Source organism: Sprattus sprattus, assembly GCF_963457725.1.
Source record: "Sprattus sprattus genome assembly, chromosome: 4".
NCBI lineage: Eukaryota > Metazoa > Chordata > Actinopteri > Clupeiformes > Clupeidae > Sprattus > Sprattus sprattus.
This window is the reverse complement of record NC_137923.1, coordinates 39559862-39584440: the sequence shown is the minus strand read 5'-3', so window position 1 is coordinate 39584440 and position 24579 is coordinate 39559862. Positions and strand designations below refer to the sequence as shown.

General features: G+C 42.3%; 2 protein-coding genes across 2 annotated transcripts in view; both read left to right on the top strand.

The window, feature by feature from the left end:
* rmp24 (ribonuclease MRP subunit p24) overlaps positions 1 to 7386 on the top strand; it is a 20797-nt gene extending 13411 nt beyond the window's left edge. The window contains exons 4-5 of the mRNA XM_080838000.1: positions 5965 to 6158; positions 6308 to 7386. Coding sequence (XP_080694126.1) covers positions 5965 to 6158; positions 6308 to 6452 — 339 coding nt within the window. The 3' untranslated portion in view covers positions 6453 to 7386. The remainder of the gene's footprint in view (positions 1 to 5964; positions 6159 to 6307) is intronic.
* A 378-nt stretch (positions 7387 to 7764) lies between these two features.
* rp9 (RP9 pre-mRNA splicing factor) lies at positions 7765 to 16249 on the top strand. Its single transcript, XM_080837780.1, is given in 6 exon segments — positions 7765 to 8008; positions 8246 to 8276; positions 8451 to 8580; positions 9858 to 9949; positions 10532 to 10593; positions 15386 to 16249. Coding segments are annotated over 6 exon segments (681 nt in total). The 5' UTR covers positions 7765 to 7862; the 3' UTR covers positions 15606 to 16249.
* The last annotated feature ends 8330 nt before the right edge of the window (positions 16250 to 24579 follow it).

The following is a 24579-nucleotide window of genomic DNA, read 5'->3' as shown; positions in this document are numbered from 1 at the left end:
CTGGCACCTTATTGAACGAAATTAAAAGAGTGAACTTGCCGTTCACAGACACCAGAATGAACACGTTCAGAGTATCGGCCATCAGGCAGTAATACAGTACGTTCAGTTCACGTTCACCAAAATTATGAACGAGTTCATGCACTTTTTTCAATGAACGTGTTCAGACACAACACTGGCGCTTCATCCACAAAGACCTGGCTTTCTTGGAAGACCACGGCACCAAAGACATGATATTGATTAAGATAAGAGCAGAGGCGGTGATGATGGAGGAAGAGGTAAGAATATACTCCATATACCGTAGCTAAACTCTCTATTTGTTACTTGAATTTACCTGTCTTCCTTAAATTGGAAATGGAAATCTAGCAGCTAGTCTCCATTATACTGATTTTTGTCAGGCAAGTGACAGTGGCATACTGTATGAGGGCCAGGCAGATGAAACAGAAGTTGACAGGAGCCCACACAAAGGGGAAAATAGAGGTTTGTTCTGATAGGAACTGTGCCAAAAGTTATAACAAAAAATGCTTTCAGCCTTGGCAAAGAGCTACCTGTCCATCCCAGCAACAAGTGTACCCTCTGAAAGAGTGTTCAGCACAGCTGGTGACCTAGTTACAGCACAGCGCAGTTTGCTTCATCCAGATGATCCACATGTTTAGGATGAAGCAAACTGTGTTGTGACTGCCAGGTATAGTTTAAAAACATGTTCCATTCAGAGAACATTTACACACATACACACATATACACATACATGTTATCTTTTGTTATAGACCTTGTTGATGATTTGTTGTATGACAAATAAATTAATCATTATGTACCATATTAAATTGCATAGAATTATATTATTTTGCATCGCATTTTGTTGAATCGCATCTTGTTGAATCGCATCTTGTTGAATCGCATCTTGTCGAATCGCACTGCATCGCAATAGGGGTGTATCGTATCGCATTAAAGCAGCTTTTACGTATCTTTAATGTATCGGATCGTTGGCAGTGCATCGAGATGTGTATCACATTGTCCTCAGTGATGAAGATGCACATCCCTACTGCACTGCACTACACAACTTGGATGTGGTTGGTGACAGATGGTAATCCAGAGGCATCTTCAAAAAAACATGACACTCCCACAACAAAAGAAGATCAGAAGCATTTGGTCTTTGAAGTCAAATGAAAATGCCTCTTAATATACAAAGACTTTGAAACGGTGTCGATGCACTGTCATGTTTTAATAAAAGCTCTTTCTACTTCAAATAAAGAGTGTGCGGTATCGTTTCAGTTTTTGCTCTCAAAGTAATTTGTCAGCTGCGTCATCTTCCACTTTGTGTTGTGTAATGTTAGACTCTTATCACCCAGACGCAGAACAAACACCGGTCTGAGACTGCTGTGGTCCCCTGAAGCACTCCTTCCTCCCCAGTCCGGTGCGGAGAGATGGAGATAAAGATATGGAGAGGTACAGGTGTAAATGTGTGAGGGTTTTGGCGGTTCTGAGCTGACGTCTCCTCGGCCCCTGGGCATGGATCGCTCCATATGACACAGGGGTGGGTTCAGCTTTAGCTCTCACTCACACTCAGACTCTGCCAGTGTGTGACGTCGACAGGTTTCTGCAGCAAGGTCACAGGATACAGGTTGCTATGGCTGGGTTTAGTGGGAAGGGGGGTATTTTAAGAGTGCATTGGATTGATCTGTCTGTGTGTGTGTGTGTGTGTGTGTCTGTGTGTGTCCGTGTGTCCGTGTGTCCGTGTGTCCGTGTGTGTGTGTGTCCGTGTGTGTGTGTCCGTGTGTCCGTGTCTAAGCTGAGACCTGGCTCCTTTGCCTTGTCAAGAGCCCCCCCGGGCTTTTACGGGCCCCTTCCCAAGTGCGACTTTGACCTTAAGAACTCAATCACTCACTCTCCCGCCCTCGTCTAATCACTTCCCAAATATCACTGCCTTCTCATTTGGCACACATGTACACTGTTGTGTTGAGGATTTTTTGCGTTGACTGCAGCCAAATTAGATGAATGCTGCAGCAATTTTTGAACGGTTTTTAGGGTTGTTTTGCATTCATGTTTTCCCACAAGACTTTTCCGCTTGACATTCAAGACCAGGCTTTTACTTTTAGAGCCTTCTCAGCACAAATTCCTGTTTTGAAAAGCCACGCTTGAGTTTCCCCGGCCTTGCCTCTGCAGTTTCCCCCCCCCGACCTAACAGATGCGATTGTGTGATTGTATCAGTCTCAATGGCACTGCTGCAGTGCATCTCGAGAAGGCGACAATTTCTGACAGCCTGAATTCAGACTCACACCTCAATCACATGTGTGATGTTAGAGGGCATCGGATGGTGCTGTCAGGATCAAGGTAAATTAGGGAGATGCACATTTGCTTAAAGTAACACTATGCAACAATTTGGCACATTTTAAGGTATGGTTTTATAGGCACCTAGTTTTTGTAACATCCTGATAGCATATGGTCATGTGAAGGACATAGACATCTGTATCTTTCCCACTAGCCCTCCAGGATATACCTATGTAGTCCTGTGTACTGAGCTGGAATACCCTGCACTTGGAAGAAAGCTTTCACAGCATGACATTGCAAGCTATACTGCCAAAAGACACCAGTTAGTGTGTTGGCAAGCGTCTATCAGTGTCAACTGGGCTGTTTGTGGTGTTTGCAAGGTTTTTGCATGCCTTTTAGGTAGTTAGCGTGCTAGTTTTGGAACAGAATTCCTTATTGCTACTTTGAAGTGAGATTTGAGTGTGTGAGTGTATACAGTGGATTTTGTGCCACATTGAAATGCAACCACACCTTTGGCGAGAGGAGAAACAATCGCCACGACATCATCATTTCATTGATTTGAATCTTGTTCAAATACCATCCAAAAAAACAAATAGAAGGGATTACGTTGCACGTAAATCAAATGATGAAATCGTGCCATTTCTTTTTTAAATTGAATGGGCTTCTTCGCTTTTCTCCTTATGCTCTATTGGCTCATTTCCTTTTTCTAAAAGCACATGCTGACATTATTCTGGTAGTGATGAATGCACTGTAGATAGGTAGATAGCCTTGTTTGTGTGTATTTATGAAGGGGACTGGATTTATGGGTATGCAATAGCCAGCGGCACTAGTTTAGCAGATTTGAGGCTTAATGGCCCTTCCTCAGAGCAAACCAAACCCAAAGAAGGCACCTCTCTCACAGTCCGTTCATCGGAGGTGACCTCTCTCCTCTATCTGTATCGAATGATGTTTATATCAGCCCCTCATTCCCTTTTACTATGTTTATTCCCCGTAAAGAGGCAACCCCGTACACATTCCCCCACACACACACATACACACACACCTACATACACACACTGAGCCAAAGAGCTTCATCATAAAACGAGGCCTCTGTTTATGGGGAGTTTTTATGGTGTTATTGTTATCATTGTTAGCTAGCGTCTTTATTTTCAGACAGGGGTTCTCTATTCACAATAGGCTTTGGGGAATTTGGAGTAAGAGGCTTTAGATAGGACTTTCACTAAGAGTTTCCACTGCTATGCACTGTTCCACACTGGTAACAATAGGTGGTATCCATTTTCATACAGCTTTTTTGGGTTGTTGTAGACTTATTTTAGCAAATGACTCAATATACATACAAAAATACATTGGTTCTTGATGCTATATTTAATAATGGATCTGATTGAAAGTTTAACACAGGGTTAGAATAATCCTACAGAATATCTCGTCTTTTTGGGTTATCCAAGACCTAAACTACACTGTGGGGCCAGGATTATTATCTAAAATAATATTTATAATATGCCTGTTGTTGTTGACTGTAAAGACTTCAACATCCTTATAGAATTAATTTTCAACATCATCTTCAAAGAAATTAACAAACGAAAAGACATACTGCTACAGTTAGAACTTTATACAATATATTTTGTCTCAGATATTCACAATCAGTTTAGCAATTTTATACAGTGTAGTTTATTTAAATGTAAATTTGAAACATTTTAGGAAAGAAAGCAAATGTTACATTGTATGTTCCATTCGAAGTTAATGGAAATACAAAAAACACTTTGTGAAATATAGCAATTTAACAAAAAAATAACTAAAATGTATGTAGAGAGGGAGCCTCTATTACCATCTCATCATCTCATTTCTTTCCATGGAAATCCTAAATGAGGGGCATTTGCAACTCAATATTTTCCAGGGAATACCCTGCATTTCAGCAAATCAATAGTTTCAACCTGAGGCAGTATAATATTGGATAACCTTATCTAACAGTGGAAATTAGGTTAACATATTAACATATTCGTTTTCATTACCTTAAAAAATAAGGGGTGGCTTCTCGGTGAATGCTCAGACAATGAATGTTGATGTTGATTTGGAACAATTCCAGGTTCTTATGGAATTTTGTTGTGGATTAGAGTAGAGCTTGCAGGGCAGAGGTGTGAAAATGGGCCAGTGACTGTTAAGAATGGAATAGACTGACTCCGCCCCCTGCGGTAATTCATTGGCCGAGCGGTTGTTGCGTCACCGAGGCTCTGCTTTATAATACTGGGACACATAACATTCCAGCTGTAGTAAACTAAGAGCCCAGTATCCACGGGAAGAACACAGGCGATCATCTGCAACACTCAACACAACGACCACCTGTCAGAATCAAACATGGCTACCTTTGTTTCGGTGAGTCACATCCCAGGTTGCCAGTCTCTTGATGAGATGAGTTCATCTTCTATATCAGTCACTTTGAATACTTTAATTACAAACGTAATTTCTATCTGGTGGCGCTTGCTTTGTATTTCGTAACTTTGCACACATGTATGTTTCTTGGGGGGGGGGGGGTTGCTGTGCAGATCATTGTGGGGTTCAGTGGTTAAGTAGGAGGTTAGGATCATTTGGGTGGTGGTGCTATGCGCAGCCCTCGTGGTGCACTCCTGCAAAGAATGTGCCTTAGCTTCCACATCAATAACAGGAGGCACGAGGTATGCCGTTTATAGGGCAACTCGTAAAAACCAGCCTCTCTCCTTCATAATGGCACTTAGGGTGTCGTTACAGGGCCTCATACCTTTGCCAGTGGGTCATCTCTAAGATTGACATCTCTAGTCTCTATGGAGAAAGTGAATTTGAGAAGGGGGGTGTTGGCTCGCTGAGAAGCCCATCAGCTTCTCAGAGAAACATCATTGTTTTTCCTTCAACAGTTTTTCCTGTTGCAGGCTAACATATACTCACATTTACTGTTAGCCTACACTGCGTTTGGCTTCATAGTGTGGCTGTGTGTGTTTGTTTGATGTGTGATGTTAAATATTCATTCTCACTCTCAAAGCAGTAGGGGGTAGTTCGGGGGTTGGGGGGGGGGGGGGGGGGGGGGGGCACAGCCTCTGACCCATGAGGCACATGTTTGCCACCCGTTGTGACACTCTGTGAATCCCCCTCCTCTAGTTTCTGGGCAGAATGGCTATGGTTGCATATTCCTTCTCTACCTCCCACCCATGTAGCTGTCAACCTGACACGCTTGACCCCGTCATGGCGTCTAGTTTTAGCTGCTGGTCACAGCTGACATGGCAAACTCAAGGGCTTGGATCTGTTGTGATGAAGAGTGTCTGCCATGCTCAACACTTTCATTTACTTACACAAATCCCAGACAGGCCTACAGAATTAACTGAGTTAGTGCTGCTTTTCTTGTGATTCTGACTGAGAAACAGACATATTATTATTATTATAATTATTAAGTAGGCTATATTCATTTGGGTACTGGTTTCTCACAGACTTAGTGGAAGCTGCTGGGAGGGAAAAAACAATGGTGTTAGTTGAGTTAGTGAACTTTACCTCAGAAATGATTCTGATGAGGTAAATCTGAGTTGGCTACCATAACCTCAGTAGAATTCAGCAATGATTATGAACCTTTTTCAGAATTATCACAAAAAATATGACGCATACAAGTGAAGATTGACTGATTTACTGCAGCTTAATGATGGTTTTTTAATTACCTGTGTTAATTGCGCTGTTTTTCAGATGGCCACCTGTCACACCTGCAATAAGACATCCAGAACCTGTGGACCAAACCGAGACTTTCTCACAGGTCTGGTGAAAAACCCAAGCACCCCGAGAAACGCAGGCAAGCGCAATAATCCACAGTCCACCAGTAAAGGAAGTATGTCCACTCCGAGCTCAGCTTCCAGTCAGAAATCACCTTTTAGCACACCAAGGTAAGACCATTTAATAAAATCTGATAATCAGTGCTTTCAACACTGAAGACAGTCAGAAGTGTTGGAACAAACACTCAAGGATAAGAAATAATTTACATTTTTCACCAAGTACTAACATGAAGTCACTCTGTTGTATTCTGTGTCACCAGGACAGTGTCCTCTGACTCCACCAGTTCATCAAAGTCGTCCAGCGTGAAGAAGTCGGCTTTCTCACGGCTCAAGAAGCTGTTGTCGCTGGAAGACAGCCCCAAGACTAAGAAGGGGGGCCTGAAGGACTTCCTGTCAGCACTCTGAAGGGGCTGCTGCATCTGCCATACCAGTTGGCACCTTATTGACAGGCTCTAGCTTATTTAGAAACCTCTTGCACATCACGCCATAAGGACAGATGGTGGAGAATATAGTGAGCTGGGCTGAATGGGAGAGATGTGGTCACCTATGTAATTAGTGCAACATTGTTTGTAAGGCTCATGTACTGTTCGATCACCTCTATCACCCAGGCCCGTGCTAGGGCTAACGGTAATGCTAATGCTAACATGGCCCAGCTGCTCCGGCCTCATACAGAGAGCGTTCTGGGCTCTGCAGGCCCTGGTGTGCCACAATTTGGCCTACTTTCTCTTGTCACTTTTGATCAGAGTTGGTTGGTTGCTTTCCATACCTGTGCTATCAAATTAGCGTACCTTGAACCCTGAATTACAATAAGATATATATTTATATACTTACTCTACAATATGTTTTCTAATGTGAAGTTGTCTTCACAAATGATGGTTCAGTTTACTTGTCTCCTGATGTCTTGCTGTCATGTTTATCTATGATGTTAAAGGATCACTTTTTTTATCTCACTTTTGAGAGTGAAAAAATCGTGGGAAATAATAATGGCGGTGTATGTATTGTTGTGTTATTTAAATCACAGTGCCACTCTTTCCTAATAATCACAAAATAATCATACTAGTCAGCGCTAGTATCATGGAAAAGGGAAGGCGCTGAAAATGTTTACATGTAACTTTGCAAGTTTATTTTCTGAAGTGAAGACCAAAGTCGAGCATTTCTGTGATTGATACTTTGGCAAAAATAATCCTTTTCTGCCTTTTATCAATCTGTAATTGATATAAGTAGCAATGAAGACTCATGTGATCAGTGATATTTCATGTCGTAGAACTTTGGATCACATTTAGCCATTTCACCCCATTTTTTATGTATTCAGAAAAAAATAAATATTTTTGTCATATGATTCTTGTTTTTGAATACTACGATGAGGTCATCCTTTATACAGATGCACCAAATGCAATGCACAATGTACCAAACAACTACAACTCCTAAATGAGTGAAATGACCCGGACGTCTTTTAAGTGGAAGCCGTGATAAGAGCACGTTGAATTATGTAAATTCTTAGAAGTGCTCTCTTAGAACCGCACTTTTCTTCCTAAGTACTTATTAATTCTATTGCATATCTTTCCATGACCTCATGACGTTTTCCACCGAGGACAAGGAAAAGTGGTTAGCAAAAGACGATAGGACGGACTGTGTTGCTACGGTGACTTTTATTTTGACATTTACTTTTACCCGGAAGCAATGGGTTGTTGCTAGTCTTCAGTCGTCTAATGGCGTTGTTTGCGTGAAGGGACATTAGAGAAATGTGGTATATTATTTACCACGGCTATTTAAACGATTTGTTTAAGTAGGTCTCGATATACAAGTGCATTTGTAATGTCAGCTAAGAAACGATCTAGAGAGAAGGAGGATAAGAGGGAACATAAAAGACACAAGGACTCAAAAGACGAGGAGGACAAATTCAAAAAACACACCAAAAAACTTAATCTCGATGTGCAGAAAATCAAGCATGTGGAGACTTTGTAAGTCGTCTGCATTGCATTGGTGTAAAAACTTTTGCTTTTAGTGTTAATTAATCTTTCCTCCGTGGAGACTTAAGTTGGCTCTCCAACTGTGCGATTGGGTATGATACACATAATATTGATGTTGATATGATCTCGCTCGCTAAATTCAGCTGAAACCCAGATTCTCGGTTTCAGAAAAGCATAGCTTCAGCTAAAATTTGACGTCAACTAATATTTTGCTTTCCCCCTTTACAGCTATGAAAACCCACCTCCTGGACTCATAAAGGTTCGTTTAGCTCAAAGATAACTAAGTTTCGTGGCCGCAGCATGTGTGGTGACTGTCTCGCGCTTTATAAGTCAGTACCATGGCCTCCCCTGTCATCACTGCAAAAAAGCCTATACGATAGCTCTGTCTGGGGGTGTAGGTATTTAGTAATACACAGCAGACCGGCTTTTGCAGGAATATGACGATCGGCCGGAGGACTGCATCCCTGATGACCCAGGCAACGAGCAGGCACGCGGCTTTCTGGCCAGTGCGCCCACCAAAGGCTTATGGATGCCCCTTGGAAAAGAGGTGAAAGTCATGCAGTGTAAGTAGTCCTAGCTATTGATTCATTTGAACACATGAAGCCAACACAGGCCATAGACACACAATTGTCACAGTGGAATGTTATGTTAACATAGCCACCGCTTTCTTGTCACAACATTATTAAGTAATCATTAAACAACACTTGTCCATCTGAATTTCACTTATGACAGAGAGGGAAGAATTTAAACCATATCCATACAGTTGCGTTCAGTAACCAAGAGATCTACATTCCTGACGAGTGTCATATGTTTACCCATGCAGTGTTTTGTTAGTTTGTGATAAGGCAGTACATTAGATTTAATGCATTGGCTTATTTGCTATGAGGAGTAAATAAAACCATTGTGGTTTATTTTGACAATTTGTAATGAACGACATGCTAGGACTTGATTTGTAAACGTCAGTGAATCAATATCATAATCAGACCAGAAGGTGTCACTCGTGTGCATGTTGTAAATGGACAGAGACATGAGACATGTCGATCTGTAATGAGTGTGGGGTAGTTAGCTTACAGATAACGTAAATCCTGTACTTGTGTACTCCACAAAGAACAATGCCATCCATTGTTTGTGCAGCATAGCTTCTGGACCCACTGTGTTTTTCTATTGTACTGGGCACGGGAGCATTCAAACATGTTCCACAAGTCTGTGGCTGTTCCTCCTTGGAGGCGGAATTTTGGAATGTATTAAGTCATACAATGTCAAGAGTTGAATAAATCCAGATTATTGGAGGGAGGGTTTGGGCTGAAGGTGGGGGGTGGGTGGATGGGTTGATGGGGCAGTGTAAGCCTAACCAATGTTTTTCAATGAGTGTGATGTTACGAACAATCAAGGGTCTGTCAACACACCATCCTCATTGACAAACATGGGCTTCACTGCATTTTTGACAGGGCTGTTTTCTCTTCTCAAACCCAGCGCTGTTCCGTTTAGAGTGAAAATGCTGTGCAATGCTTTTCTGAATTGCAAAGTTTGACAGTGTAGCGAAAACTGCTGAATATGTTTTCTTTTTCCATACCTTTTAAACTAGATAATTAGGCATTTCCTGCCATCTCCCCAGACTGCTTATTTGGGACATTGAAGGGAAAAGAAAATTGATGAAATTTCCCCTGCTGTATAATCTCTTATTTGGTGGTGATAGGTGTGGGAGGGGACAGAGCAGTTTGTTTTCCAAATAATCTGTCCTGTAAACTATATACAATCATAACGTTTCATTTTCTTATAAGCAGATTGGCAGTTATGACCTTTTACAAGGAGTGTGTTTGTGTGTATTTGGCTCATGCAGGTTGGAGATGCAAACGCTATGGTCACAGGACAGGAGACAAAGAGTGTCCGTTCTTTATCAAGGGAAACCAGAAACTGGAGCAGTTCAGGGTGGTGCGTGTCCTTGTCAGTATTGTCTAAATGTGTCACATTGTGCTAAGCCTGCCACAAAGTCAATATTTGAAGTTACAAAGTCTCAGCAGAGATGTCCTACAGTTGCTCCCATTTCAGTTTGATGGGTCATACAACGTATAGCTTACTCTGGTAGCTCAACTGGTGTGGAGCTATGAATCTCTTTTTAATTAGTCTTTTTGTTTTTTAAGTCAATGTTTAAACAAGGCTAAAAAAAACACGTTGATTTTTGTATTAGTATTGAAAACAACATACAGTAAATCCAATAGTCAGAGGTAAAAGAAGATTCCAGTTGTAGAAAAAAAAGCTTTGTAAGCTGTCTGATTATTCAAGTTCCAGTGGCTACCAAGTTAAAAAAAAATATGTTCCATTGGATTATAGGCTTTTGCCATAGTAGTAGTAGTAGTAGTAGTAGTAATATTGTGCGGATAAGTGCTCTGAAATGCTGATGGAATTTGAGTGGTTGGTGCTTGATGTCTTGTAATCTGTTAATGGATGAGGTGTTGCAGACTTCCTGTGCTGACGTGTGTGTGTGTGTGTGTGTGTGTGCGCGCGTCTGTGCAGGCTCATGAGGACCCCATGTATGACCTGATCAGGGAGAACAAACGGAACGAAAAGGAGACACGGTGAGTTTTGAAACGGTAAACGGTTAACGGTTAGCCGAAGTGTGACATGTGCGGGCAGTGGCGCATAGGGACATTTTTGGGGGGGGTCTCATTTGGGCGGCACGGTTTAAATAGCACTCCACAATGAGAAGAAAACAGGTTTGAAGTAGAATATTCAAAAAAACTTTTTAAGTTTTATTTAAAGAACACACAGTGCTTAGTACTTTTCAATAACAACTATCAACAAACTGTAACTTTGGGCAGAAGAGGTTCAGAGCAGAATGGTTGGGAAACATTGGGTTGGGTTTCAGAGGTTTACAGAATAAAACCGGTGCCCACACATTCACATGAAAGAGGTTAAGATGGCTGCGGCAAGATTCGTGCTTCTTACATTTCTGGGTGAAGTGCTTTAGTTCCCTCACCCCCATTGCAGTCCAGAGTGTTTCAGTCCCAGGACTTTGAAACAACAGGCAGGGAAAACAAAAAAAACGCATCACTCACTGAACAACCAGTTAACCAGCTCCGGATAGCATACAGGCTTGATGAGAAGCTCCGGTTGTATGTCCTCCCGCGGTCAGTGCTCTGCTGCTGAATTTTTTAATCCGGACGTTCGGGTCCCATGTCTTTCAGTCTCTTGTTATCGACGTATGATCGTCGATTGAAAGGTGTTTCACGAAGAGATACCACAGAGTTTTCAGTCGACATACTCACTGAATTAAAGTCTCTGCTAGATATGTTGCTCACGTAGATACGTGAGATGGGATGTGAAGGAATGATAAAGGTCTCGGATTCGACGAATAGTCCAGTCGTGTTGAAATAAGAAACAATGTCATTGGTTGGGGGCGCAAAATTTTGCGCCCCAGGATCGAACTGTCATCCGCCAATGAGAAGCTGTCCTTGCTCAAATGTTTCTGCCCAGTATGAGGGATCCCATTGACTTCAACTTGGCCGGCGCCCCACCACGGAGGAGGGGCTTTTCTTAGTGATAACGAATGGCAATATATTATATTTGGTCACATTTAAGTGGTTGTTGACAGGGGCTTACAGTCTCCCACACACATTTAACGCGTTAACACAGTACATTTATTATTTTAATTATTTGGTAACTATTTGTTTGAGTTGGTTGCGTAAAGGCAGTGAGCTCTTCTCTCAGTGGCTATCATCCAAGATTAGAATCACATAGCTGACAGGAGCAGTAAAAGCAAAGCAACACATTCTTTTCCTCTTTCCACGTCGGCGTCTTTTCGTTGACCCATGGTTTGTAGTTGCAGCTTCCACAGCCTCACAGGTCTCAGCCCGTACTGGAGATAGCAGTAAACCTGTCAATCATCTCTGCACTCCAGCACAGCTGTGCAGTAAACAGACGGTAAAACAAAAGTTACTCTCTCTTTCTTGAGGAGAAACTTAAACTTGAAGATGCAGCATTGTCTGCCTGCCTAAATGACTTAAACCACATTACTTCAGGAACAGCTCTGTGGGTTATAGAAATTGTGTTATGCTTGACATGTGGGTGGGTGTAATAGGTTTGGGTTTTAATGGGGTCTTGTTAGCAAGATGGAATTGCACCAGCTGGAAGCTGCTTACCTGCAGTGTGGACTCATAAGTGTAGCAACTAATCAGAAACTATGCTAATCACAAGAGCTAATGCCATTTGAGCTCTGAAGTAGAATGGTATATGGTTTAAATGCATGCAGTGTGATTACCAGACTCCTCAGTAAGTAATAAGCTTTAGTAAATTGGCCATGCATCCTTTTTTTGTCATTGCGACTCGACTCGAAGTGCAAAATGCTAATAATACTGACATCATAGGTGCAATACCCAGCACGCACACATACTAATACATTGAAAATCATTTTGGATACAAGCATCAGCTGAATGAATTAATACAAATGCAGTTATTTTTCCCCCCTGCTGTCGATTTGTGAAATGTGCTGTACAAACCTCTGGTATTATGGCAACACCTTCCCTATAGTTTCTGCTAGTCTGACCCACTGGAATGGGAGGCATGCCCAGACAAGAGAAGCAAGCTGCAGAATAAAAATGTACATAATGCATGTAGTGTAGAAACCCCTGCATAATACAAATTTGCGCTCCGATGATGCCATACTTTGGAACAGACTTTTTTCTGGAACATTTAAGCGTGTACATCCTCTATGAGAAGTGAAGCGTGGTGTATGTTAATTATCCCACCCTGGCGAGGGTAGAGCGGAGACCGGGGGAACAAATAATTGATGAACTGAAGAGGTTTTAATTGTTTCCTCTGGTTCTTAATTGTCAAAGATGATTCTGCACAGTCTCCAAGAGTGCTGGTGCAGATGAATCGCCTCGTAGCAATGCAGGCAGGTTCAGTCCTCTGTCACATACAGACCTAGTGTAGTGCAAGGATATTGAGGTGGTATTGATTGGCACTTGGGAAGCACTAACACGTAGCAATGCAATTATTTTTATGGTACTGCGAGTCACTTATAGGAGAAGTGTTTGTGAAATGCAATAGAACTGTAATGAGGTTACATAGACCTCAGCACCATATATATTTATTCAATTTATCTCCATTGTCCCTGTAGGGGAGCATTGTTGAAGTGCAGAGACAACTGAAATGAACAGGCATTTTGATGAGAACACTTTCTGTGCTGAAGGGATGTATCTTAGGAGCAACACTGACATTTTCAGGACTTGGCTCGGTGGAATGCAAGAAGGCTATTTTGCAAAAGGGGGGGGGGGGTGACTTGTTGAAAGATTAATGAGGCTTGCAGGTGTACCAGTCCAGAAGTTTTCAGAGTTGATTTTTTTGTTGTTGTTGTTTTCAAACTGATGAAACAACAACTGGGGAGGGGTTGTTACTCTCAGGTCACTGTTGTGGTGGGGGCTGGAGCAGACGTTCAGCTCAACTCTGATAAATACTTAATCAAGGTTTTCGAGGGTGATGTTTCAGATGGCGTACTAGTATACAAGGAAAACACAAATGCGCACGTACGCATCCGCATTGCATGAACGCAGTCATGAGACTGTTTGAGCGTATCCTGTTTTTAGGGGGAGGCGATATCTGTTTTTTAGTGAAGCAGTGTTTCATGTCCTTCACATTCAATCGCTTTTGGGGTTCTTGTTTTTTTTAGTTTTTTGTAATGTTTGATCTGAAATTGAAAGATTTTTTCCATCTGTTCAAAGCTTCTAAAGTGCTTCTCGAATCAATTTGGTTGGGTTGAAAAGTTTATCATCTTCTTTTTTGAAAATACACACACACACACACACACACACACACAGTCAAGCTACACACTTAAAGGAGAAGTAAGCGATTCTAATCCAATACACTTTTTTATAAATTCAGTGAATATCCCCTCACGGTCCACTAGCTGTCTTCTGTGTGTGCACTGAAAAAAATGTAACGTTTTTACACAGCCCTGGCTCTGTAAATGGAAATGTATTATGGCTAATCCCAACTGATTAGTTTACAAGCAGGTACCTCTGTCACATTTCTGTGTCAGGTAACGTGAAATAACTTGCCCACAGCTTAGTTTCAAATTTGCCAAGATACGTGGCTGTTGTCGCCATAGCAACCGAAAAACAAACAATGCAATTGAATGAAATTCTTTAATATAACTACTACTAGATGGGTCTTAACCAGAGCAAGAACACTCCCAGCAAACTCAAATTTCTCCCTGGTTTTACAAAAGAAGACTAAGGTTTCTGAAGGTTTTCTTTACCACTCCTGTGGGCCAGTGGCTCTCCTGGCCTGGTCATTCTCAAGCAGAGCTACATCTGTCTTTCGGCACAAAAGAGAAGAGAGGTATTCTCTATTCCAGCGGTGCCAAAAGGTGTTTGCCAGACTTTTATTTTATACCTGTCTCCACTGATGTCGAAGAAGATCCACAATGACCCAGCCAAGTGACAGTTTTTGGGCAAAGGGGGCATTGGCTGGTCCATTGTGCTGCTTGTGAACCTTGTGTGTGTGTGTGTGTGATGTTTCGTCACAGAAGCACTAGAACCTGAGTGTTTGGGTCAAGCACTGGGATTTCTGTCACGATGCACTTTAGATGTGCGTGAACATGGGCAGCATCAGGGGCAGGGCTAGGGTTCTCATCTTTGATGTTCGGTAGCATATTACACTCAACGAGTGTGGGTAAAGAAAGAGTATGTACAGTACCATAAACCAAAACATTAATGAAGGTAAACTTACAGGCTGTGCTTCTCATAGAGCGCAAACATGTATTTTAAGCAATAAGTCTTATTTCTTTTGAGGTTGTATGGCACTTTAAAATGGTTTACAGCCGACATCTGTCACCATAGTAATCAAACAATACAATTTAATGAAATTCTTTAATATAACTAGAGTCTTAACCATGTTTGTGTTCAATCTGAATTTCCGTTTAGTTTGAGTTAGTTTCACCAGTGGTTTCATTAGTTTTAGTTTAGTTTTTATGGACTTAATTCTATAGGTTTTGGTTTATTACAGTTTCAGTTTAAGTCATTTTAGGAGCACTGAAGGGATGAGTGTGTTTGTTTGGCTGTTGAGTTCAAATATCAACAATATATTTCCAGAATCGCTGACACCTCCTTTAAACTAAACAACAAATAACACACACCACACAACCACACACACACACACACACACACACACACACTCGACAAATCACAACACTTGTAATACACTATTTCAATTTTCAATTTAACACACACACACACACACACACACACACACACAAAGAGAGAAAGATAGATGGACATGCGCACACACACACACACACACACACACACACACACACACACACACACACACACACATTATTGATCTCCTTGATCTCTCTTCTCCCTGCAGCATCCAGCAGCTCAGGCAGCTGTTACAAGACAGCACCTCTGACGACTCTGACTCCAGCTCCTCCTCTTCCTCCTCCAGCTCTAGCCACGGTCAGAAAAAGAAGAAGAAGAGAGCGAAGGAGAAGAAGAAGAGGGAGAAGAAGAAACCCAAACAAAAGAAAAAGAAGAGGAAGAACGTACACAAACACAAGTCCAAGACGAGCAAGTCTGACTCAGACTGACCGACTGACTGGAGGGGCTGAATGTGAATGAGGACCCTTTGGCGGGTGGAGGGTGTGAGAAAGAGACGGAGGATTGGAGGAGATGGGGAATAGATGGTGGGTGGGCGTAAAGAGGATGGATGGATTGTTGTGGAGGGGAGGGGAAGCTTCACAGGAGCTAACCTCCGTGACTCCTCAACCCCCAGCCGCCACCCTTGGCCCCCTGAGCTCAACCCCCAACCCCCCCGGAGCGGCTGAATAATGCATGAGCTTGCCTCTGCTTTCTCAAGCATGGGTGGTATTGAGCTTGGAAGGCATCTGAACCAGACAAGGCACACACACACACACACACACACACACACACACACACACACACGTGATTGCGTGGTACAGCAATAAACGCCATGGTGTGTCCCCAGTTGAAGTGGCGCTGAAGACGAAGTTGACAAAGATGCCGTTTGAGCGATAGATAGCTGGATAGCAGAAATGGATGTATTTTTCTACCAGACACAAGTATGACTAATGCTGTAATATTAAATTACTGTACTGCAGTAGCCTTCTTTCTTTCCTCCTTTTCCGTATTTCTGTTGCAAGTCCTGCACTTAGTTTTTTTTTTTTTCCGCCCGTGTACGTTTGGTTATATAAAAGCCCACTGATTGATATGAAGCAGGCTGTATGAATGAGTGACTAAATAAATAAATCCATTTGAAATGCCACCCTTTCGTGTTTTAGTGTGTTCCTGACCTCACAGAGCTTGCTTCAGCTGGCTCAGTGTTGTTCTCCATGACAACTACTCTATCGGAGCTGTTTTTTTTTTTCCTTGAATTTTTTAAAATGCTTTTGTTGAGATTTTGTGTGCTCTGAAAATAATTAGGGTTTTGCCCTATTGTACCTGCATAGTGCCGATCTGCAGGGTAATGGACTTTTAGGTCACAAGTGTCCTGTGTGACAAATTGCCAGGTAGGATGCTATTTGGAAAACTTGGTCAACATGTTTTAAACGGAGGTGTGAATGTTCATCTGCTCGTCTCCTAGATAATGGCGCCTCTGTGGGCATATCTACTGCATCTGTTGATGCAACAATTCCTGCTTTGTGTGTGTCCTGAGACAGACACACACATACAGAATCCCCTAACAATGTTGCCCTTCAGTGAGCGAAAACTTAACACACAGCCCAGGAACACAATGATGAATAAGCAAAGACACAAAGTCCACAACCAGTACCCTGACACTTCTCTCTCTCACACACACACACACACACACACACACACACACACACACACACACACACACTCACTGAATGGCTCTGACTTTCTCTCCAACCAACTAGGGGAGGTGACCTGCGTTAGCACATGTGGTGAGGAGTAAAAACCAGCTTACTCCTCCTTTGATCTTTGAATATTCTTTGAATTCCACTCTGAATCCAGGAATCCCTCAGAGAGCTAGGGAATACGTGTGGCATTTTGTAGTGGCCCAACGCCACATCACACACTTACCCAACTCCACTCCTCTCTAATAAAAAAAAACCCGGTTAGGGACCAGCCCTTTTGCTGAAGGAGCAGTATAGGGCTAGAGCCTCAGCCACACCAGCCCTCCAAAGCTGCTATTATAAGCCCAAAACAGTCATTTAAAGGAACGGCACACCCGTATATCTTTTATAATATGGGTTTTCGGTTTGTGTGCTTGTTTGTTGGGTTTTCTGAAGAAAAAAAAACACACACAGGCTGCACTGTGCCTGCAGAGACTCGGAGGAGATAACACGTCTCCTTAGTAACAGCGGGGTCCGTCTGATCACCTCTCCCTCCCGGCTGCTTATCCAGCTTTCCATGGCAACTCTGTTTCCGTGGCGCCCCTGCTCGGGGCATGAGATAAATCAGCACTATTGAAACCGTGTGTGTGTCTCTCTGTTTGTGTGTGTGTGTGTCTCTGTGTGTTTGTGTGTGTGTGTGTGTGTGTGTGTGTGTGTGTGTGTGTGCGTGTGTTAGTGTGCGTGCGTGCTTCATGTTGTCTTTTATCTGGCCAGAGGCATCAACCTCACAGATGCTCCTCTCCCAGGGACGGTCTCACCAGGAGCTTAAGCGAAGCAGGGCCCCAATAAGATGCTAACTTACACATTGTGTTATTTATTTATTTGAAGATACTTTCTGCTATGCATGGTGAATTCTTGCCCTCTGGGTATCTGAAAGCTTAAAGTGTTTCAGGATGGTTAGCTGTTTCGTTATTCATTACATCTTGCAGCATAAAGAGAAGTATAACTGAATAGTATTTTTTTCTAAATAACATTAAGCTTTACTCATGTTATTCCATAACTATGGCATATCTATGTTCTTTAAAGTCGGTTTAGATACTACACTACATTATAGAAGTACAGTCATATGCAAAAGTTTAGGCACCCCTGATCATCTTCATTACTCTCATTTATTAATTGTTGGGCGTTTGGATCAGGAACTTCTTTGTCACATATATAATACTACATGGACACAGTGATATTTTAGAAGTGAAATAAGGTTAATTAGATAAACAGAGAATATGCCAAATGTATAACAACAGAATTAGACAGGTGCATACATTTGGGCACCCCAACAGAAAAATCACAATAATATTTACTAGAGCCTCCTTTTGCCAAAATAACAGCCTCTAGATGCTTCTTATAGCCTCTGATGAGTGTCTGGATTCTGGATGAAGGTATTTTGGATCATTCTTCCTTACAATACAGCTCCAGCTCTGTAAGGTTTGATGGGTGCCTAGCGTGGACAGCCTGCTTCAAGTCATCCCATATATTTTCAATTATATTCAAGTCTGGGGACTGGGATGGCCATTCCAGAACATTGTAGTTGTTCCTCTGCATAAATGGCTTAGTGGATTTGGAGCAATGTTTTGTGTTATTGTCCTGCTGGAACACCCAACTCCGCCGTAACTTCAGCTTTGTAACAGATTCTTGAACATTATTGTCAAGAATTTGCTGGTACTGAGTTGAATCCATGCGACCATCAACTTTAACTAGATTTACAGTTCCTGTACTAGCCACACAGTCCCACAACATGATGGACCCCCCACCAAATTTTACTGTGGGCAGCAAGTGCTTTTCTAGGAATGCTGTATTAATTTGCCTCCATGCGTAACGCCTCTTGTTGTGACCAAATATCTCTATCTTTGTCTCATCATTCCACAGCACTTTGTTCCAAAATGAGCCAGGCTTGTTCAAATGTATTTGGGAAACCTCAAGCGAGCTTGTTTGTGGCGTGTGCATCACTCTCCCATACAGCTGTTTTCTGTGCAATGTGCACTGAATGGTTGAGCAATGCACAGTGACACCATCTGCAGCAAGATGACCTTGCAGGTCTTTGGAGGTGGTCTGAGGGTTGTCCTTGACCATTCTGACCATTATTCGCCTTTGCCTCTTTGTTATTTTTTTTGGCCTGCCACTTCTGGCCTTAGCAAGAACTGTGCCTGTTGCCTTTCACTTCATAATAAAATTCATCACAGTGGAAACTGATAGCTGAAACCTCCAGGATAACTTTTTGTAGCCTTCCCCTAAACCAAACTGCTGAACAATCTTTGTTTTCAGATCATTTGATAGCTGTTTTGGTGCCCCCATGTTGCCACTGTTCAGAGGAGAATCAAAGAGAACTTGCAATTGGCTACCTTAAATACCTTTTCTAATGGTTGGATGCACCTTTTTATGGAATTGAAGGCTTAACAAGCTAATCAGACTAACTTGTGTTGCAGTTTATCAGCATTGAGTAGGTACAGGTATTCAAATCAACAAAATTATGAGGGTGCCCAAACGTTTGCACAGCCTATTTTTCACATTTGATTTAATTTCACACCACTAAATACTGCTACACTAAATATCTTTGTCTGGAAAACACCCCAGCACTCAGTGATAACTAGAAAATGAACATTTTACCACTGTGATCTTTTTTGGTGAAGACCATCATGCCTTAGAGCCTTAGAGTCAAAAATACTTTCTTCAATGTTTTAACAGTCCAAGTACTCTCTGAAGTATATGCCCTGTATTTACACTCTTACACAGAATCCAAAGACCTCAACTCCAGGCATAACATGGCTTTGAGATTTAAGTCAGAATGCAAGCAAGTAATCGTGAGTGTTTGGGACACAGAAAGTAGACTGCAGGTCTGTGTTCCAATTTAAGCAGATGATTTTGATTTAGTATGTTAGGGGAGGAGAAATGGCAGTGCAGGGAAGAATGCTACATCCATCTGTTGGTTGGTTTATCACAATACGCTTTTTCCTAGGGTGTGAGGGTACAACAGTCCTGCGAAGATGGCATTCCAATGTAACATTCAGAAATAAGTTGCTTTAACAATGCTCAGGGATTACATAATCCTCTGAGCCACATGGCAATGCTTAACTAAATTAAAGAGATTCTTCAAGGACTTTCAGAAGAGATTAAACTTTACCCCTCTGACCAGCCCTTCACTAAATATAAATATATATTACTTTAAGTAGTTGCATGTATATGTCCATGGTTATATTAGTGTAGTTTGACTGGCAGAAAAGTTTTAATATTTATCTATGTATTATTTACATGTTGAGGGATTTGTTTCAAAGGATAGCCTACTCACAGACAGGTAATGTCTCAATGCTTGACTAAAACACGTCCTTGCTTTAGGTATCCTGGTATCGTCCATTGTTTCCTGGTTCTATACTGATAAATACTACAAAATATAATTTTTAAGAATAAGATACCACTGTCTATCGGTCAAAACATTTATTTTGTTATATAATTGTTATATTAGGCTATAAGAATACTATGCGCAAAAAAAGTGACGCATTTTGTTTAGGTCATAGCCTGCTGTCAACAGTACATAGTGAATTAGGCTAATACAAAGGCATTCATTATTTAAAAGTCATTGTTCAGCTAATTCCCACCCACTGAAAGAGTAGATTCAATTGTAGCTGTCACAACATGAAGTAAATCGTATAGCTCGTTGTTCATAACACCTTCCTCAGTTGAGTTCATGTTTTTTTTAAGATCCCTCAAAATATGTAGTTGTTAGGCTGTCTTCATTTTTTGAGTGAATGAAAGTGTAGGATGGCATACTTATCTATTCAATTGTCAGGGTATGTTGTGCCGTAATTGGTCAATGTCGCTCGCATCGCTGGCAGGAGGAGAAGAGCCAACCAGCAGACGGAGGAGGAAAGAGGAAGTGAAAACATCAGCACTAACGCGGAGGAGAGCAAGCAAACGAGCTACAGAGAGAACGACTGATACAAAGTCCGAACATCAGCACTTTATTGCGGTGGAAAAGTCGCCTTACCTCGCCAGGTTAGTTAACGTCGGTGCACGCACTTTGCATGAACCCACGCAGAGGCTTTGTCGTTCAAATACATGGTAGTTTCCGCCTTGAGGTGAAGCTGAGGGTACAGGGGAAATAGGCAGTCAACATTTGACCCAAAACCTTTTGCAACAGTAGCGGGTGCAACTGTCAGTGCTTTTTTTCGGATTAACTTGGGTTGACTTCCAGATGTCTTGATTGCTCTTTGAATGATTCATTCTGATTGATGTTAGCAGATCTATGAAGAAATCACAGTGACATAACTTTAGAGAGGAATCCACGGGGAAATGTATTTGCAATGGAGCGAATCGTGTTATTTAGGCTACCTGCGCTTTTTAAACAGCAATTCTTCGTAGATACAATATCAAGGGTTCTCCCTTATACTATACGAAAGTTATGTTTTGTTGAAGCGAGATAAATGTTCTGCATTGTTTGTGAAGGGGTTTGATTGTGGTATGTTTGTTTTGGATTTGAAAATCGAGATTTCCGAGGAGACTGAACTGCACCTTCTTCTTCCTTAATGAAAAAAATGGTAGTTATGAGATTGCAGATAACGATATCTTCGTGCACCCTGCCTATCCCTTTTCCGGTTTCCCCTCTCTCTGCAGGCGATGTCTCAAGTGTAAAGTTAACGTTTGTCATCAACACTTAAAGACGAAACAAGGTTTTCTCCCGTTTTGTACTGCACGTGGTTTAACGCACGCCCGGGGCTACAGTAAAACACATTTTAGTTTTGGCCCAAGTCTTTTGTAATATAATTAGATTAGTGGGCTTTGTTGTGTTCTAGTGAAGACAGACTAGACTGTGTCATATAGAGTTCTACGTCATCTACCATGTATTCACTACAAGTCTATTGACTGCGCCTCAGTGTGTCACTTTTTTATGACATAATCACATGACATGCATGAGGCGTAGTCCTCAAGACGAAAACTGTCACGAATAGTAAGACTATCCATCCGCCAAGTTCATCTTTTAGTTGAATCACCGAATTAGCCGGCGGATATGATGACCTCACGGCAGCTCGGGTAGCCTGCTCGTGAGTTCGTACACTGTAAACACCACAAGAACAATGCGTGTGTTATTGGTTAATTGTGGCCATACAGTTTCCCTGTCCGTCCGGTCAGAGGTCTGATCGGAGTCCTGATTGCCCGGCTTTCAACATCTGCCCTAATATTACACGAAAGAGCGACTGCTAGTCTACTCAGATTTAGGTCCACTCAATTCCTTCAATACAATCCAGTCGCGCGAGCCGGCTTGTGGTGTCAGCGAAACACAAATGTAGCGTTGAGCTAATGGCATGAAATGCCTACAACAAAAAGATAATCCTCGGTGCAGTTTAGCGCATACATTTGTTACTTAAAGCAGCAATGACGAATACCGTGCGTTCAAGTTCCGTCGCATGGACATGTGTCTCTCTTTTCACACAAACAAACAAACAAACAAACAAACACACACACACACACACACACACGCATGCACAAACTCTCTTTCAAGTCTCGTAAATCAATTTAGTTCAATTCAAATCATCTTTATTGGCATGAACTCGTTTTATAGGCTATTGTCAAAGCATTTCTCTTCACTCAAAAAGTTGAATTGATATGTAATAGAAAAAACGGAACAAATCATTAAACATCCAACGGTATGTGTGGGTGTGCAAGTGTCTGGGTGAGCGTTCTCTCTCTCTCTCTCTCTCTCTCCACGCATAGACACAGATGTGTAGGCATATGTGCAAACACATTCTCAGTGAACTCATGGCTATCATATAGGTCATGGTAGTCATTTTGTGAAAGTTTGTAATGTGTCCATTTTGGTATTTTTCCTCTTTTGACAAATGTCCTCCTTTTTGAGGGTCATGGCAGAGGCCACCCAGTTGTGCATACACAATAAATGGTCTAGAAGGGAGTTAATTTATGCCTGATATAGGTCACTGACCCGTTTCCACTTTTTCATAAGCGCACACTTCTATAGCATATATGTAAAGATTGGAGAATCTGAAACCAGTTTGCCTGTACGCGTATGAACGTTGATTTGTGGCCTGCTGCATTGCAATGCAAAAGTCGGTAACTGTAGATCCGTTTTCGTTAAGAAATATGGGAAGTGACGAGCAGAGTTCCCTGACAGAGTTGGCTTGGGCATAAACCACATTAGCAGAAGCAGCTCATTCAGATTCATCACACGTGCTCATGTGTGTTTTCACTGGCAGTTTCTCAGCCTCTCACCTCCGAGTGCAACCTTGCCAATTTACGAGCTGTTCTCCGCCAGCCGTGATTCTCTCTCTCTCTCTCTCTCTCTCTCTCTCTCTCTCTCTCTCCGTTTCCCTCTCCCCCTTTGACTGTCTTTCTGTGTTGTGTGTGTCTGCTCCATCTTTTCCCGCATTTGAATTTGTTCTCTGCAGGATTTTGGAAGGGTTATGTAAATTGCCATCCTGATGTACTGATGTACGCCGCCCTGGCTGCTTCTTTATCTGCTCATCATGGAGAGATTTTGTTCTGCGGACAGAAGCTCTCCTGGCCACCTGGAGACGGTTTTATGGAGGGCTAATGTTCCTCTTAACTTCAGTGTCACCGACAGAGAGTAGTCCCTGGGGATTGTTCTTTACAACACCCTGCCCTTTGTTATGAGTTTACAAATGCAAAGTTCTGTCACTGTATCTCAAGCTGAAATGTTTTAGGTTTTTTTGCTGTGGAGAAAGTTTCCATGCTAATCATTACTCTCCTTAGTTGCCTTGGTTGTAAATATTGAGTTACAGAGTCTCGAAACAGCTTCTTGAAGTAAAACGGCAAACTGAATGGGGCTCTGAGGTTTTCAAGCCTTGTGGTACTGTTCGTCTGTAGTTGTGTGGCGTTAAATGCCAGGAAGGCTCATTGATTTATTACAGGCTGTATCGTCTCACTTTTCCCTCCCTCCCTCCCTCCCTCCCTCAGTCCACAGATCATACATCCCTGTGAGAGGCCTGTCAGCAAGGAAGCCGATCTCTGACTGATCGTTCAGTCACACAGACCCTTTTGGAGAGCTTTTTAGGCGTGTTTAGCTCGCTCTTAGCTAAATTTGGGCTGCACCTGTATGTTCACCATCCCATCTGATGTGCTTTGTGGGATGTTTAAAAATAGGCCTGTGGGTTTTGAGCCTTGAGTCTTGAGGCAGGACTGGTGGAGCTGCTGGCCTCTGGTAGCGAGTGTGGAGCGGGTCTTCCTGCCAAGGCCTCCTGGGATCTAGCCTCGTGGCGTCCATGTGGTAGGGCCCTCACACAGCTGTGTGCTGGAGGGTGCTCCAGATGTGTGTGTGTGTGTGTGTGTGTGTGTGTGTGTGTGTGTGTGTGTGTGTGCGCCCACAGTCCAGCTGAATCAATGCGCGTTTGTGTGTGTGTGTGTGTGTGTGTGTGTGCGTGCGTGTGTTTTTATTGTGTGTGTGTGTTTTTTATTGTGTGTGTGTGTGTGCTTTTTATGTGTGTGGACATGAAAGAGTCTTTTGGGATGTTCGCTGCTCTTAGAACTGCTGCCTGCTTGGGTTGATTGCTCCTCTGACCATGAGCTGTGAAAGGCAACAGGCATCAGAGCATCAGGCTCATCTCTCCTCTCCTAAGGCAGATATGAGCAGATTATGGAACGGATCTGGCCAGAATCTAGCTTGGTTGTGGTCTTTACCCTAGACACCATCCGAGTTTGTGATGGATCTGGCATGGGCTTGTCATGA